Source organism: Anomaloglossus baeobatrachus, chromosome 8 (assembly GCF_048569485.1).
Source record: "Anomaloglossus baeobatrachus isolate aAnoBae1 chromosome 8, aAnoBae1.hap1, whole genome shotgun sequence".
NCBI lineage: Eukaryota > Metazoa > Chordata > Amphibia > Anura > Aromobatidae > Anomaloglossus > Anomaloglossus baeobatrachus.
Window position 1 is genome coordinate 247,371,555 of NC_134360.1, and position 17,972 is coordinate 247,389,526.

Sequence of the window (17,972 nt, forward strand, 5' to 3'; positions counted from 1 at the left end):
AGTGCGTCATACGCTAGGCGAATCTGGCAGCCTCGTTGTGGTTGGCGGATGCATGGCTGCGTGGTGCGTGCGTATCAGGGCTGCTCCCATGATGCTCTCTGGTCACGGTCAGTACTGTACACTACACACAGGAGAGGACGGATAAGCTGCTGCTTTCAGGAGGGATTTTCTAAAAGTGAAATATGTAGCAGTGTAATTCAGTGTATGTATAACAAAAGCCGAAATACCAGCTCCATTAGTGTGACTTTTAGTGCCCTGTGTACAAAATAGTGCTGGCAGAGTGCCCCCCATAAATAATAATGGTGGCAGCGTGCCCCCCACAAATAATAGTGGCGGTAGAGTGCCCCCATAAATAATAGTGCCGGCAGAGTGCCCCCACAAATAATACTGGCGGCAGAGTGCCCCCCATAAATAATAATGGTGGCAGCGTCCCCCCCACAAATAATAGTGGCGGTAGAGTGCCCCCATAAATAGTGCCGGCAGCGTGCCCCCCAAAAATAATAATGCCGGCAGAGTGCCCCCATAAATAGTGCCGGCAGAGTGCCCCCCATAAATAATAGTGCCGGCAGAGTGCCCCCCATAAATAATAGTGCCGGCAGAGTGCCCCCCATAAATATTAGTGGTGGCAGCGTGCCCCCCACAAATAATAGTGGTGGCAGCGTGCCCCCCATAAATAATAGTGGCGGCAGCGTGCCCCCCACAAATAATAGTGGCGGCAGAGTGCCCCCATAAATAGTGCCGGCAGAGTGCCCCCCATAAATAATAGTGCCGGCAGAGTGCCCCCATAAATAATAGTGGCGGCAGAGTGCCCCCATAAATAGTGCCGGCAGAGTGCCCCCCATAAATAATAGTGGTGGCAGCGTGCCCCCCACAAATAGTGCTGGCAGAGTGCCCCCCATAAATAATAGTGGTGGCAGCGTGCCCCCCACAAATAATAGTGGCGGCAGAGTGCCCCCATAAATAATAATGCCGGCAGAGTGCCCCCATAAATAATGCCGGCAGAGTGCCCCCATAAATAATGCCGGCAGAGTGCCCCCATAAATAATAGTGCCGGCAGAGTGCCCCCATAAATAATAGTGCCGGCAGAGTGCCCCCATAAATAATAGTGCCGGCAGAGTGCCCCCATAAATAATAATGCCAGCAGAGTGCCCCCATAAATAATAATGCCAGCAGAGTGCCCCCATAAATAATAATGCCAGCAGAGTGCCCATATAAATAATAGTGTAGCAGAGTGCACCTCATAAATAATAGTGGCGGCAGAGTGCCCCCCATAAATAATAGTGGCGGCAGAGTGCCCCCCATAAATAATAGTGGCGGCAGAGTGCCCCCCATAAATAATAGTGGCGGCAGAGTGCCCCCATAAATAATAGTGCCGGCAGAGTGCCCCCATAAATAATAGTGCCAGCAGAGTGCCCCCATAAATAATAGTGTAGCAGAGTGCACCTCATAAATAATAGTGCCGGCAGAGTGCCCCCATAAATAATAGTGCCAGCAGAGTGCCCCCATAAATAATAGTGTAGCAGAGTGCACCTCATAAATAATAGTGCTGGCAGAGTGCCCCCATAAATAATAGTGCCCACAGAGAGGTCTCCTGTTCTCACTGCCTTCCGCACCCTCACAATTAAATCACGTGGGTGTGATAGTTATCATGGCACCCGGAGATCAATCAGTGACCGCCTTGTGTGCAGCCGTGGGCAGGATCTAACAGGCGATGTCAGTGCAATACATATCTATTGGAATACATGAGACCAGTGATCAGAATAATAAAAGTTAAAGTCCCAAAGAGGGACTAAGTAAAATCAATAGAGAGAAAAAAATTGCTAAATTATTTACCCCCCCCACCACAAAGTAAAGACCAAAAAATATTGCACCAATAAATAAGAATATTTATGTGAAAACAAAAAAGAACTAATACAGTACACAGCTCTGGTATCGCCACATCCAGAACGCCCCAATCTATAAAACGGTCACATTATTTGGCCCCTACAGCAAACACCATATAACGAAAAGATAAAAAATTGGCAAAAAACTGCTTTGTCATCATAACTCTGGAATAAAATGTGATCAAAAAGATGAATGTAAATAAAAATGGTATAGTTTATAACATCATCTTTTCCCCCATAAAACAAGCCCCAATAGAGCCCCATCAGTGGGAAAAAAACCCCCCAAAACTATAGCTCTCAGAATAGTAATACAAAAACGATATTTTTTTCTATTAACTTTGTTTATATTGTGTAAAAACGGCAAAAAATAAAAATCATAATGTTGTATCCCTGTAGCCGTTCTGACCCGTATACAGATGCCGTATCACTTTTACCATATGATATACGGGGTTTTTTTGCTCATTCTGCAGCTCAAAAATCGGATTAGAAAGCGATAAAAAAAATATTTTGTGCCCAATATTAACCTCAACTCATCCCTCTAAAAACAAGCCCTCACATGGCACTGTTGGCAGAAATATAGAAAAATTGTAGCTCTAAAAATATGGAGATGCAAAAACTTTTTTTGTAAAAAAAAAAAGCATTTTTAGTGTAATCACACCAGCACAAAAAGCTATCTTATCACTTACACTGCACAGTGAACAGCGTAAAACATAATTTTTTATTCTGCCTCACAGATTGCAGTAAGGCTCGGCTCACATTTATCCTGCGCTCTACACTGAGCACTTATATCACGGTTTACTTGTAAATCTCTAAAATACATGATTCAGAAGGAAGATTTCCTATAATGAGACAGAGGGAGACCCTCTAGATTCTTTGGCCTATCATCCAGCCATGCCCATCTTTTTAGGCATGCATAAAGTGTGGCTGACCACCTCTTTTGTGCTGACCTTGATGGGATCAGATCAGTGTTTTAGTTGAGCGCAGATCTTCTATGGAGCCCACTTGACTTATCTTGTATTGGAGTCTATGTACTTTAATTCGATGCTAAATGGATTAAGGATCTTTCCCTTCTGGCAGACATTAAGGTCCAGTCACACTAAGCAACTTACCAGCGATCCCAACAACGATAGGGATTGCTGGTAAGTTGCTAGGAGGTTGCTGGTGAGATGTCACACTGCGACGCTCCAGCGATCCCACCAGCAACCTGACCTGGCAGGGATCGCTGGAGCGTCGCTACACAAGTTGCTGGTGAGCTCACCAGCAACCAGTGACCAGCCCCCAGCGCCGCGTGGAAGATGCTGCGCTTGGTAACTAAGGTAAATATCGGGTAACCAACCCGATATTTACCTTGGTTACCACCGCACGGAGCTACACGTGCAGAGAGCAGGGAGCAGCGCACACTGAGCGCTGGCTCCTTGCTCTCCTAGTTACAGCACACATCGGGTTAATTACCCGATGTGTGCTGCAGCTAAATGTGCACAGAGCAGGGAGCAGCGCACAATGCTTAGCGCTGGCTCCTTGCTCTCCTAGTTACAGCACACATCGGGTTAATTAACCCGATGTGTGCTGCAGCTACATGTGCACAGAGCAGGAGCCGGCACTGACAGTGAGAGCGGCGGAGGCTGGTATCAAAGGTAAATATCGGGTAACCAAGGACAGGGCTTCTTGGTTACCCGATGTTTACATTGGTTACCAGCCTCCGCAGAAGCCGGCTCATGCTGCCTGCACATTTAGTTGTTGCTGTCTCGCTGTCACACACAGCGATCTGTGCTTCACAGCGGGACAGCAACAACTAAAAAATGGCCCAGGACATTCAGCAACAACCAACGACCTCACAGCAGGGGCCTTGTTGTTGCTGGATGTCACACACAGCAACATCGCTAGCAACGTCACAAAAGTTGTTCGTTAGCAGCGATGTTGCTTAGTGTGACGGGGCCTTTACTCCTAGTCTTGATCACAGCTGCAGCATCTTATCATCACTTTCTTCCGCTATGTTTATCCACTCCTGGCTTCACTCCATGCCAGTTGTAGATCTTCTATACTGAAAACTTTGAAGGAGAATGTCTCTGGAAAAGCTGATGTGTTTGTTTCAGTTGCAGCTGTGAAGTTTCCTGGTAGAGAAGCTAAGGATTGTTTTTTCTTGTGTAATTCCCAACTCATTTGTCTTACCTACTTTAATAGTGAGACTACTATGTTGCTGGCCTTCACACTAGTGAGGGCGAGTTCAGGGCCAGCGAGGGCCTAGGCACGTGACGACGCATGGGGGAAGGAGCCACCTAGGGACGTAAGGGAGTGCAGGGATCTGACTCAGGTGAGTGTTAGTGCCAGGACCTTCTTTTACATCTTCCCTGGTTTTCGCTTTGTGTTGCACCACTCACCGAGTGTCCTCTCGCACCCGGTGTGACATGGATACCATCAGACAGAAGCCACACAGAATCCACAGTATCTCTGCTGCTTCATCAGTGAATAGATCCATTGGGGGTTTCATCTGGATGACATTATTTGTAGATTTAGATGTAAACCCCAAATGTAAGTGCTTAGCTTAGAGCACAGGATAAATGTGAACTAATCCAAAATGTTCTGTACCCAAAATGCCACCAATAAAATCTTCTACTCCGTTCCTTTAATAATAATAATAATAATAATAATAATAATAATAAAAAGGCTCTAATGAGGTTCATCATGTGTTAACACAAATATAGAGGTTTTCACATTACCGGTAGCACAAAGGCTCTGGAAAAGCCCTATGACTCCTTGCACATCAAAAGAAATCCAGTGAATGCTGCGCTCCCTATTATTAATTGCACTATTAATGAACTCCTCCCTTCTAAGCCCCATAGTGTGCCTAAGCCACAGTTCAGGTCCACATGTTCAGCATTTCTGTAGCAAGGAGTGCTCACTTAATTTACAAGATCCAGGTCTCCAGAAGCTCAATCTGGGCACAATGATGGGCACTACAAAGTACTGGGCACTACAATGACAGATTTCCATTTTCTCTGCAACTTCCATTGCTGCTTGTTTCTAGAAAACACCCCCATGGAGCCAAAATCATCACTACTCCGGTAGATGAATTCCCAGAGGGGTGTAATTTCCAAATTGGGGTCACTTGAGGGTTTCTGCTCTTCTGGCCCTTAGGAACTCTGCATATGGAGTCCTCAAACTTTTCTAACAAACTTAGAGCTCCTTCCCTCCAGAGTCTCGCTGTATGGCCAAACGGTACCGTATAGTCACATATGGGGGTTTGTCACGTTCACAAGAAATTGTGTAATAATTATGCTGTCATTTTTACCTATTTTCCCTTGTGAAAATATAAAATTTGGGGCTAAAACAACATTTTAGTGATGATGTATTTTTTTTCTCCAATGTCCAATTGTATAACATTTTGTGAACAGATGTACTGTCAATATGCTCACTACAGTGCATTTCATTAAGAAGTGTAGTTTGTAAAATTGGGTCACTTATGGGGGTTTCTGCTGTTCTAACACCTCAGAGGATCTGCCAATGTGACATGGCACCCGCAAACCATTCCATTGTTGGTTATAAACGATTTAGTGACAAAATGAATACGGTAATTGGTGGAGGAAAGCTGAACTAGATGGACCGGGGTCTTTTTTTAACCTATGTAACTAAGGTAAGTATGTTGGAACACTCTAGTGTTATTAACTGAAAGTGATTGATTGTTCTCAGTGAGAGAAACAAAAGTATAATCTTGTTGTGATACCTTTTAATGGCTAACTAAAATAAGATAAAATGATGTTACAAAGCAAGCTTTCGAGACATCTCAGGTCTCTTCCTCAGGCATGGTATGATAAAATATCTGAAGAAACACAAATATATACACAAACAGAGCAGAGGGATGGCATAATAAAAGGACATTTAAATAAACACTGAGCTTAGAGAGTGAATCCTTGATTAGCTTTGATTAGTGGTGTGAGAGTTTTATTGTCCCAATATCCATGTAGGATCAGAGGTCTGCTGCCCACGCAGTCTCTGGAGCAAACCACTCAGATTTTGTAGTGGGTCATAAATCCTCCTGACAGGTAGAGTCCTGTGTACTCAAAGTGATGCTGGTCAGCATTGAGAAGTGAGGCTCGGTCATTAATGTACAAAGTGGCTTGATCTCAGTCCTTATGGGGTTAAACCCATATTGATTATATAACTGAATCTTGAATATATTTTGGTAAATAGTTAAAATGCTTAAATGTTCGACACTGTCCAAATATTTTTGGCCTATCTGAATGTGGCCAGTGTAAAGAGGTTGACTGACAAATTGCTTTTTTTGTAATGACGCCTCCTGAACTGCAGTCAACTGGTCATCTTGGATCCAGTTTTCAAAATGGGCTACTGCAGGCAAATGTAGTGTTTTGTAGTGACAATGCTATGGAAAGAGACAAGGGGCAGCCGACACTACGTTTTTATGACATCCATTTACCCTATGGTGCACGGACGTTGTACAATGAATAAATACTTGCTACAATGTAAGGCTACGTTCACATGTCCTGTAGTCATCCATTATCATGGATCCGTTTGACTTTTTGTCAAATTGTTGATGTCGGCCAGTTCTGTTTTTAGTGTGAAGTCTATGGACAATGAATCCGTTAACGGATTGTTATTTATTGTCCATTTGTAACGGATCTGTTAAGAAAACAAATGCAAGTAATGTTATGGACATGGTTATGAACTGTTATGAGTATTAAGAATTCTATGAAGATATACAAAAAGCAGGACTTAAGATGGCGCTTGCACTGTGTACCGCACCTAAATCTACATTCAGACATCATAAGACTCACAAGACATTTTTGGACTTTCTTGTAATAAGTGAATCATGCTGACTTAGTTTAATATAAACTGAGGAAACCCATACATACATTATTTATATATAATGTATATATATTGTATATATAATATACAAAGCTGAATGTGTGTATGTACAGTGCCTACAAGTAGTATTCAACCGCCTGCAGATTTAGCAGGTTTACACATTCGGAATTAACTTGGCATTGTGACATTTGGACTGTAGATCAGCCTGGAAGTAAGAAATGCAGCAAAAAAGAATGGTATTTCTTTTTTTTTTTTTTTTTTAAATTGTGAAACGTTTATTCAGAGGGTCATTTATTATTCAACCCCTCAAACCACCAGAATTCTGTTTGGTTCCCCTAAAGTATTAAGACGTATTTCAGGCACAAAGAACAATGAGCTTCACATGTTTGGATTAATTATCTCTTTTTCCAGCCTTTTCTGACTAATTAAGACCCTCCCCAAACTTGTGAACAGCACTCATACTTGGTCAACATGGGAAAGACAAAGGAGCATTCCAAGGCCATCAGAGACAATATCGTGGAGGGTCACAAGGCTGGCAAGGGGTACAAAACCCTTTCCAAGGAGTTGGGCCTACCTGTCTCCACTGTTGGGAGCACCATCCGGAAGTGGAAGGCTTATGGAACTACTGTTAGCCTTCCACGGCCTGGACAGCCTTTGAAAGTTTCCACCCGTGCCGAGGCCAGGCTTGTCCGAAGAGTCAAGGCTAACCCAAGGACAACAAGGAAGGAGCTCCGGGAAGATCTCATGGCAGTGGGGACATTGGTTTCAGTCAATACCATAGGTAACGTACTCCACCGCAATGGTCTCCGTTCCAGACGAGCCCGTAAGGTACCTTTACTTTCAAAGCGTCATGTCAAGGCTCGTCTACAGTTTGCTCATGATCACTTGGAGGACTCTGAGGCAGACTGGTTCAAGGTTCTCTGGTCTGATGAGACCAAGATCGAGATCTTTGGTGCCAACCACACACATGACGTTTGGAGACTGGATAACACTGCATACGACTCCAAGAATACCATCCCTACAGTCAAGCATGGTGGTGGCAGCATCATGCTGTGGGGCTGTTTCTCAGCCAAGGGGCCTGGCCATCTGGTCCGCATCCATGGGAAGATGGATAGCACGGCCTACCTGGAGATTTTGGCCAAGAACCTCAGCTCCTCCATCAAGGATCTTAAGATGGGTCGTCATTTCATCTTCCAACAAGACAACGACCCAAAGCACACAGCCAAGAAAACCAAGGCCTGGTTCAAGAGGGAAAAAATCAAGGTGTTGCAGTGGCCTAGTCAGTCTCCTGACCTTAACCCAATTGAAAACTTGTGGAAGGAGCTCAAGATTAAAGTCCACATGAGACACCCAAAGAACCTAGATAACTTGGAGAAGATCTGCATGGAGGAGTGGGCCAAGATAACTCCAGAGACCTGTGCCGGCCTGATCAGGTCTTATAAAAGACGATTATTAGCTGTAATTGCAAACAAGGGTTATTCCACAAAATATTAAACCTAGGGGTTGAATAATAATTGACCCACACTTTTATGTTGAAAATTTATTAAAATTTAACTGAGCAACATAACTTGTTGGTTTGTAAGATTTATGCATCTGTTAATAAATCCTGCTCTTGTTTGAAGTTTGCAGGCTCTAACTTATTTGCATCTTATCAAACCTGCTAAATCTGCAGGGGGTTGAATACTACTTGTAGGCACTGTATGTATGTATGTATGTGTGTGTGTGTGTGTATGTGTGCGTGTGTGCGTGTGCGTATGCCCGGGATTGGCATCTGCACCGTCGCAGCTACAGCCACAAAATTTTGCACACTCACACTTCAGGACCCCGAGAGCGTCATAGGCTATGTTTTGAGGGGAAATTTTAACCCCGCGCTTTACAGTTATTTGCCAAAAAACTGCCTCCATTAAAGCGAATGGAGCTGGGAGCCACAGTGCAGCCAGAACTTCAGAAGAATGCGCAGCCACGCCCTTATATGGAATGTTGGCGTGTCACAATGCAGCCAGGGAAAGAGACAGACACATACAGGGAAGGAGGCAGACACAGACAGGGTAAGAAACAGACATAGACAGGGTAAGAGACAGACACAAAGAGACAGACAAAGAGACAGACTGACAGGGAAAGAGACAAACACAGACAAAGAGACAGACACAGGGAAACAGACAGACAGGGAAAGAAAGGGAAAGAGACAGACAGGGTAAGAGACAGTCAAAGACAGAGACAGGGAAAGAGACAGACAGGGAAAGTGACAGAGACAGACAGGGATAGAGATAGATAGACAGACAGGGAAAGAGACAGAGACAGACAGGGAAAGAGACAGACATAGAGAGAGAGAGACAGAGAGAGATATACAGAGGGGAAGACAGATATATATATATATATCACAGAATAAGCTCTTTTACAGTTTACCCAATAGGACATGTGTTGCGTATTATTGGCTCCTAGCCCACTGATTTCTTTAAATGTATGTGAAAGTCCGTAATTAAACCAGTCATATATTCAACCTAGATCTGTGTACACATCACTGGTCTCTGGATGAATGAGCTAGCATGCTAATGACAAATGACTCAGATGATTTGGATGCAGACGGGTTTAAGGTGTAGATGCATAACTTGGATTGCATCACTGTAAATTACTCCCTTAACAGTACAACGGATGGCTAAACAGCAGTCCGTTAACGGATCCGTTGTCCATAGACTCCCTTGTTAAAAAAATGAATCCAGGTATAAAAAGTGTCCCGATCTCAGGAATTATCCAGGAATCTTTACGAAATTAGATTAAAAATTGTATGGTAAACTACAACGTGTTTCGTAGAACTATAAAACATTGTTTAGCAAGGCACTATAAAATGTTTTTTAAACATTTTATAGTGCCTTGCTAAACAGTATGTTTTATAGTTCTACCTGATGAAGGCTCTCTAAGGGCCGAAACGCGTTTTAGTTTACAATAAAATACTTTTTAAAAATAATCTCATCTCGTACGGGGTTTGATTCCTGGGAGCGCGACTCTTCTTATACTGTGCTCAATTTCCATGTGGAAGCTCCTTGGGGAGGATTTTATAAGTGCAATCATTCCCCACTTCTTTGTCCATTTCTTAACAATCTGCGTTGCGTTGTCTCCTGTTCCCATTTCTCCATTTGTTTAGGGGGGGAACCTGATCATTTAAAAAAAAACAAAAAACGGATCCGGCAGAAATCAGTTTCCCAAGGGATCCGTTCTAACGGATGACTACAGGACGTGAACTTAGCCTAACAAAACCATTTACATGAATAAATCCAAACCATGGACACAAGGCGCCGATCCTCGTAGTACAGCACTGTTTTATTAACACTAAGCAGATCTTTATTACAGTGGTAAAAGACGACTGACAATCGCATTTTATGATGAAAGGGTAAAATATACACGTAGAAACATAAACCATACATGAAAGCCTTTTTAACATCATGTTCACCTTTTCTGCAGCCATAATTTCTTTTTTTTTTATTTTTTATTTTAATTGAAATATGGATTTTTTTTGGAGACAAATGAGAATTAAATAAAAAATAGCACCAATTAATATTGCAAAAGAAAAAAACAAAAAAAATCATCTACACGTCTGCAACGATTATAATTATTATAACTTAACATCAGCATTTTAAAATATCCGCTGTATTAAAATTTCAATACATGTTACAAAATATATACACACTTTTAAAAACGTAGATGTCGGGAAAGGGACAAAAAAAATACATCCCGAACAAGGCAAAATTTTTATTTGGAAGTTTTTGTTTTGTACAATGAGAGAATATGTTTTATAGGCACCATATACGCTGTGCTATGCGGGGCTATCCCAAAAAAAAAAAAAATAGATTGATCCTTTCACATGAATAAAAATCTACTAAAATGTATGGAAACGAGAGAACGATGGATGTAGCCAGTACATACAGAAGTGAAGCCACCGGATTCATTCCATTGACGCCATTAGCACCTTGTTTTTCTTACGAGCACCAGGCAGCATGGAAGAGGTAGGGTACCGTCTCGAGAGAGGTATATGTCCACACGGGACCAAAATCCAACTTTCGTCCCGCCGCTGTTGCCGGACCGGGCGGGTGATTGTTCTCGTTCTATTGCACTTTTCAGAGTAGTAACCAGTACTTCTCCGCAGCAAGCCGACCACTTCCTTGAAGGCAACTTGTACAGTGCTTTATATTTGTCTCAGGTTTAGATAGTTTTTTTTTTTTCTTTATATTCAAAATTGTATTTATATATTTATATATATATAAATATATATTTATATATATATAAAGATTAATATAAAAAAACTTAAATACTCTCTATCAATATCAAAGTCATTTATCCCCTGTGAAATACGTCCTTCTTAGGAGGAAGTCTCTTCCGGCTTCTTTAGAAGATTGGCCACACAATGGTCTGTAATAGTCACGCAGTGGAGACACTGCTACCTTCCCTTATTTTATATGCTCTTTTATAGAAAAAAAAAGAGACTTGCACTTAGCAGCTGTCCCTTGATTTCTCTAGATTATATCAGAGGAAGCAGACTGGGCCGTTCTCCAAATAATGCTGTCCTTTCTGGAGGGGGATGAACTTAGAGATGTCAACGATTGGAAGGCGGTTTGACTCTTGGGCGTGAAACGTGAACTTTGTCTTGTGCCAGCTGCCGTCGTGTACCTGAAGGAAGGAGAGTCCTTATTAGTCACTATGGATACATATGGAATACATATCACTGTAAATGATTATTTTAGGGAGTAATTTCGGACAACTTCTTACAAAAAAGAAGTCTCGACAATGAGATGCCGAGAGGGAGGTCCACAAGCAGGACCAACTGGTATTGGCTTGGGAATTGATAGGTCATCACTTTACCTGCAACTACACTGGACCTTTTTATTTTTTATTTTTTTTTCAGTGCTGAAGCTCAGGTGAAAAAGCAAATGATCCAGCCTCCAATCTTCAGCAAAATCCAGCTCTAATGAAATATCCCCAAAATACGAAAATCCATTCCAAACGAATACACACCACCACAAGTACACCACCTCCAGGTCCGGACAAAAAATCCAATGCCTACACCGCACACCAGACGCCCCTCGAGCTCGAAACGCGTCTGGTGTACGGCACAAACACCGGACACCTCATCCAGACCTGGAGACGGTACACCTGCAACGGCGCACCCCCGCCCGAAATGGACCTGCACATTCCAAAGACCAAAGCTAGACTCACTAAAAACTGGAGGCTGGACCATCCACCTTCCCACCAATTATTTTTTTTATTGATTTTCATTGAAACATGAATGTATTCAGTATACATCTTGAAAACATATTGCTTACTGTTTGTGCTATTGCTGCTGCTACATCAGTCAGTATGGATGGTACCATGAAAATTAAACAACAACAAAAACAAATACTCGAGGTTAGTGCAATTAGCTTGGACATGTCAATCAAACAGGGATCAAATTCAATGGCGAGTTTATCCGCACTTGACAATCTTTCCTAAACCTCTGGAAATTATTATTTTTATGGGCCAACATTTCTTCAAAAGCACAAGTTTTATTGGTAGTGAAAATTATATCTGCATTAGAGGGGAGACCTGGGGTTTTCCAGTGCCTTGTAATGGCTATTCTGGTGGCCAGTAAAATGTGTGCAGACACCACCCTACCTCGGGCCGGAATCTTCTGTAACTTAAGCATGAGTAATGCCTTTTCTGGGGAGGGGTGAATTATTGTGTTGACCATTGAGGAGATTAATTGGAAGGTCTGGGACCACACAGATGAGATTTTGGGGCATTCCCACAGGATGTGGATAAGAGAGCCTTTTGAGCTACAGTTGCGCCAATAGAGAGGAGGAGTCTGGAGGAACAAATAGCCAAGTCTAAAGGCTACTTTACACGCTGCGATATCGGTCCCGATATCGCTAGCTTGGGTACCCGCCCCCATCTGTTGTGCGACACGGGCAAATCGCTGCCCGTGCCGCACAACATCGCCCAGACCCATCACACATACTTACGTGCCCGGCGACGTCGCTGTGACCGGCGAACTGCCTCCTATCTAAGGGGGCGGTCTGTGCGGCGTCACAGCGACGTCACTGAGCGGCCGCCCAATAGCAGCGGAGGGGCGGAGCTGAGCGGGACGTAACATCCCGCCCACCTCCTTCCTTCCGCATAGCGGCCGGGAGGCAGGTAAGGAGAGCTTCCTCGTTCCTGCGGCGTCACACATAGCGATGTGTGCTGCCGCAGGAGCGACGAACTACATCGTTACTGCTGCAGTAACAATAATCGAGAATGGACCCCCATGTCGCCGATGACCGATTTTGCACGTTTTTGCAACGATGCAAAATCGCTCATCGGTGTCACACGCAGCAACATCGCTAATGCGACCGCATGTGTGTGACCAATTCAGTGAACCCAACAACTCCGCATTAGCGATGTCGCAGCGTGTAAAGCCCCCTTAACTGTCAAGTCTAATACCACCTCAGGACTGTTTTCATGTGAGATTCAAAATATGATGCACAGCTGAATGTTTGAGTGGCAAAGGATAATGATTGTTTCCACTCAGAAGTGGAGAAAGACCTATTCAGTGCTCTCTCCAAGGACAAAAATGGAGTGGTTTTGACAAACTTATTTTTGGATCCTAGTAGTGAGTAAAATCGGCTTCAGGTCTGCGGAGGGAGTGTTAAGCGGGCTTTACATGCTGCAACATTGCTAGCGATAGCACCCGCCCACGTCAGTGGCGCGTCATGGGGTGATCACTGCCGTAGCGAACAATATCGCTACGGCAGCGTCACATGCACATATCTGTTCACCGACCTCGCTGTGGCCGCCAAACAATCTCTCCTCTAAGGGGGGGTTCGTTCTGTGTCACAGCGGCGTCACTAAGCGGCCGCCCAATAGAAGCGGAGGGGCGGAGATGAGCGGCTGGAACATCCCGCCCACCTCCTTCCTTTTTCATTGCCGGCGGCCGCAGGTACGATGTTCCTCGTTCCTGCGGTGTCACATAGTGATGTGTGCTGCCGCAGGAATGACAAACAACCTGCGTTCCAAATGAGGAATGATTTTTTGAAAATGAACGACGTGTACACGACGAACGATTTGACACTTTTTTGCGATCGTTACTGATCGCAAAAAGGTGTCACACACAACGACATCGCTAACGAGGCCGGATGTGCGTCACCAACACCGTGACCCCGACCATATCTTGTTAGCGATATTGTTGTGTGTAAATGGGCCTTTAGAACTGGATATAATGCGAATTAATTCATTATTTATTTTAATAGGGGCCTCGAAAACAGAGTGTAATGTGTGTCTGACTCGAAGGTAGTTGTAAAATTCCTTAGGGAGGAGTTTAATTTTTTTGCTGTACTTGTTCGAACGTCATTCCCATGAGCCATCACTGAAAGGACACCCCAAAGTGAGGAGTAGAGGGGGTTCCCGATCAGCGAATTCACCTAAAACCATTACCGTTTCTCACCATAGCATAGAAAACCTTGACATTTCTTAAAAGGTTCTCAAGATCTTTCTTCAGGACCATACCGCTCCCCAACCTCCTGACTTCCTGCTTGCAGGGAACCCATGTGCTCCTGAATGATTGACAGCTCAGATGAGTGGTATTATATTGCCTTTAGCCTAAAGTGTTTGCTTTCCCATGCATTTTTGCTTCTGTAGCATTGGGGGAACAAGGAACATTGCAAATGGGGGGATCCAGCCAGTTTCAGAGCAGCACTTACAAACTTGTTACTAGCTTAGGAGCTGGCCACTGCTGATAGACTGCAGAGGAGCCTGGTAATTTAGGTAATGAGCCATAAACTGTAGAATTAATTATCCCTCCATTCTTGAGAACAGAGAGGATTTCTAATAAGAGGTAAATTGCACAGTTGGTTGGTTTTCCAGCCATTTTTTGCATTTTTACCCATTTATGATGGTGAAACAACCCCTTTAAAGACACGCCAGTAAATGACACTCATCAAAGTTTGAGTCCCGTGCCATTTCTCAAAATGAAGAGCCCGATTGTGGATCGCTCTGCTTGGAAACTTTTTTTTTCTCTAGAATTTTTGACTTGATACGGTAGATTTACAGTTTTTCAGCACAAAGGGGTTCAGACCCAGCACCGCTCACAGAACCGCTTCTGGTCTCACATTTTGGGATCCTATTCAAGAGAATTCATCAAAAAATCACAGACTATTTTATATTAATCACTTCCAGTCTCTGCGACTTCTGCCTCAATAAATCATTCAGAATTAAGCCCGCTTTACACGTTGCAATATATCTTACAATCCGTCGTTGGGGTCAAGTTGTAAGTGACGCACATCCGGCATCGTTCGTGATGTATTTGCGTGTGACACCTACCTGCGATCAAGATTGAACGCAAATACCGTGATCGCAAACACATCGTATCTTTGTCTAGAATTGAACGTTTTGTTGTAGGATACTAGTCAATTGTAACGTGTGACATCAATCACACGTACAAAACAAACGAACATATAGAAAAAAAAACACGTGTGCTCCGCCGTATTTTTACCTTCCAGCCAAGGTAAGCACACAGCGGCGGGCCGGTATTCTCAGGCTGGGGAGGGCGAGGGACAGGGTTAATGTCCCCCCCCCCCCCCTGCAGCGAGAATATCAGCTGCAGCTGCCCCGGGACTGTCGCATGCATTATGCGACAGTACTGGAGTGTCCCCGGCTCTTCCAGATTCCGTGATGCAGGGGCTATCCAGGTAATATAAGGAGTTAATGGCGACGCATCACCGCCACTAAGTCCAGGCTTGATCATGGCAGCGTTATAAGCTACATCTATAACATGAAAGTCCTAATATTCGGAATACTTTCGGTCAGTGTGGTCCCCATCATGTCTGATATATTTTATTTCATAGAGAAGTTGATCATATGTAAAACAGACAGAAAAAAATCACTAGTAAATGGGACCACAAGGGGCTATTTTATGTCTATTTTAGTACATGCTTAAAGGGATTGTCCACTACTTTTTTTTACTATTGACCTATCCATAGGTCATGATGGGGAAGCCAGGTGTTATTAATGGCGATCAGGTCCTGTTGAAGACAATAGCAGTGACCATGAAATAGAGAATGGAGCGGAGGTGCCCCACACAGTACACCATTTACATCCGACCGCTGCTGGAGCTAGTGACAATGGTCAGTGGGGGGCTGGCTGTTAGACCCCACACCACTATTCTGATGATGAATTATGCTAAGGACAGGTCATTAATATTATTAAACCTTCAAAGGAGTTGTCCATTTCTCAGACAACCCTTTTCTCAATCACTATTTCCCCTCCAGGAAAATATTTACACCTATACTCACTTTGGTGTTGGCACTGGCTCTCCCAAGGATCACTTGACATTATGTCACATGATCCAATCAGCGGCTGGCTTTCCTCCCTTCGGCAAATCAGACATCCAGAGGAAGTAAGAGCTGAGGCTGATCTTTGACTTCCTTCGGATGTTTGATTTGGTTGAAAGAAAGCCAGCGCTGATTGACCACACAGATCATTTAATATGATTACTGTATGTCAAGTGATCCTTGGGAGAGCCAGTGCTAATACTGCTGGAACGGCACCGGAAGTAAGTATAGGTGTTATTATTTTATTGAGGGAAAACAGTGATTAAGAAGCGGTTGTCCGAGTTGTGGACAACCCCTTTAACTATGAAAGAACAATTCTGGATTATATTTCCTTATGTCATGTGGTGCCATTCCTTTGTTATTTTTCTAAGAAAAGTATAAGTAGATTGACAGCGGGGTGTTACCAATTTGGGTTTTCCTCTACACAGTCTGCCCAATAAGTGATGACAGCTTCAGGGACACACCCCTTTGACATTAAGAATAGTAACTCCTCATTGTCAAAATATATAAAATAAGAGGATTGGCAGAGGAATGGAACAATGTAGAATTCCGGGAAAGGATTTGCTATTTCATGCGGAATGTAAGTAAAACATGTCAGGAAGGGACTCGTCTGTTTGTTGCTGAAGATTTCTTCTCTCTCCTGAACTCTAAAGCCGCGAGACCTGAAGGTGTTTTTCCCGCCAGTCTTAATGAAGGCAGCGCCGCAGTAAGATGTGCCTGATCCATGTCTCTCTATCCAGGCAATAAAGTGGCATAAATTATAATAAATTCTCCTCCCACTTTAGTGGAGACTGGCATTAGACCATCAAAAGGTGCAATATTTTTGTGCTATTTTGAGTTGTTCAGAAATTTTGCGACATTTCAATGAGTTTTGCACCTGAATTCTGTCAAACACCTTGATGAATCGGGCCCTAAGTGTGCGCCCTCCTGCTTGCTTATTGTTTCCCCCCAGTTGTGTCTTACCTTGCATTCATCTAGAAGCACGTTTCTTTCAAGTAATTTTTTTCCTTCAAATTTGTAGCCATTCCATCCCTTGAAGGCAAGAGGCGTCTCTCCACCGACATCTGTCGCTAAGACCGGTGTGTTCAGACAGTGGATAGTGATGGTGTGAACGGCCTCCGAACTCAGCAAATGGAGGAAATTCATCTGCACTTTCCCCACGCCAAACTCCAGCTGGTTCAATGGAAAAGATGAATATTGTAAGATGAATGCAATAAACGATTACTAGTTTCCAGTCTCTGCATTCCTGCAGTGTCACTTGGGGGATCCCTTTTTGTAGAGAGTCTTAGGGGTGCTTTGCACGTTGCGACATCGCTACTGTGATATCGTCGGGGTCAAATCGAAAGTGACGCACATCCGGCGCCGGTAACGATGTCGCAACGTGTAAAGCCTAAGAGAGAAGATGAACGAGCGTGAAACAGTCCAAAATCAGTGATTTGTGTAGCATCGGTCATTTTCATAATGTCTCACCAATAGGAGATACGATGTTGTTCCTCGTTCCGGCGGCAGCGCACATCGCTGTCTGTGAAGCCGCAGGAGCGAGGAACATCTCCTTACCTGCCTCCACCGGCTATGCGGAAGGAAGGAGGGGGGCGGGATGTTTATGTCCCACTCATCTCCGCCCCTCCGCTTCTATTGGCCGCCTGCCGTGTGACGTCGCTGTGACGCCGCATGACCCGCCCCCTTAGGAAGGAGGCGGTTCGCCGGCCAGAGCGACGTTGCAGGGCAGGTAAGTGCGTGTGAAGCTGCCGTAGCGATAATGTTCGCTACGGCAGCTATCACAACATATTGCATGTGCGATGGGGGCGGGTGCTATCGCACTTGGCATCGCTATCATCGTCTAGCGATGTCACAGCGTGCAAAGTACCCCTTAGGTTGCTTTCACACATCCGGTTTTTGCCGTCAGGCACAATTTGTCGAAATGGATGGAATG

At 44.0% G+C, this 17,972-nt stretch overlaps 1 protein-coding gene and 1 long non-coding RNA gene across 2 annotated transcripts in view; one reads left to right on the top strand and one right to left on the bottom strand.

The window, feature by feature from the left end:
• The first annotated feature begins 32 nt into the window (after positions 1 to 32).
• On the top strand, positions 33 to 17,273 carry LOC142248994 (uncharacterized). The gene is made up of 2 exons (XR_012724975.1): positions 33 to 107; positions 17,061 to 17,273. It is a non-coding gene; the product is annotated as an uncharacterized LOC142248994 (long non-coding RNA).
• COL24A1 (collagen type XXIV alpha 1 chain) overlaps positions 10,437 to 17,972 on the bottom strand; it is a 382,434-nt gene continuing 374,898 nt past the window's right edge. The window contains exons 59-60 of the mRNA XM_075320523.1: positions 17,003 to 17,212; positions 10,437 to 11,366 (exon numbers count right to left, since the gene is read on the bottom strand). Of these exons, the coding sequence (XP_075176638.1) occupies positions 11,223 to 11,366; positions 17,003 to 17,212 (354 nt within the window). The 3' untranslated portion in view covers positions 10,437 to 11,222. The remainder of the gene's footprint in view (positions 11,367 to 17,002; positions 17,213 to 17,972) is intronic.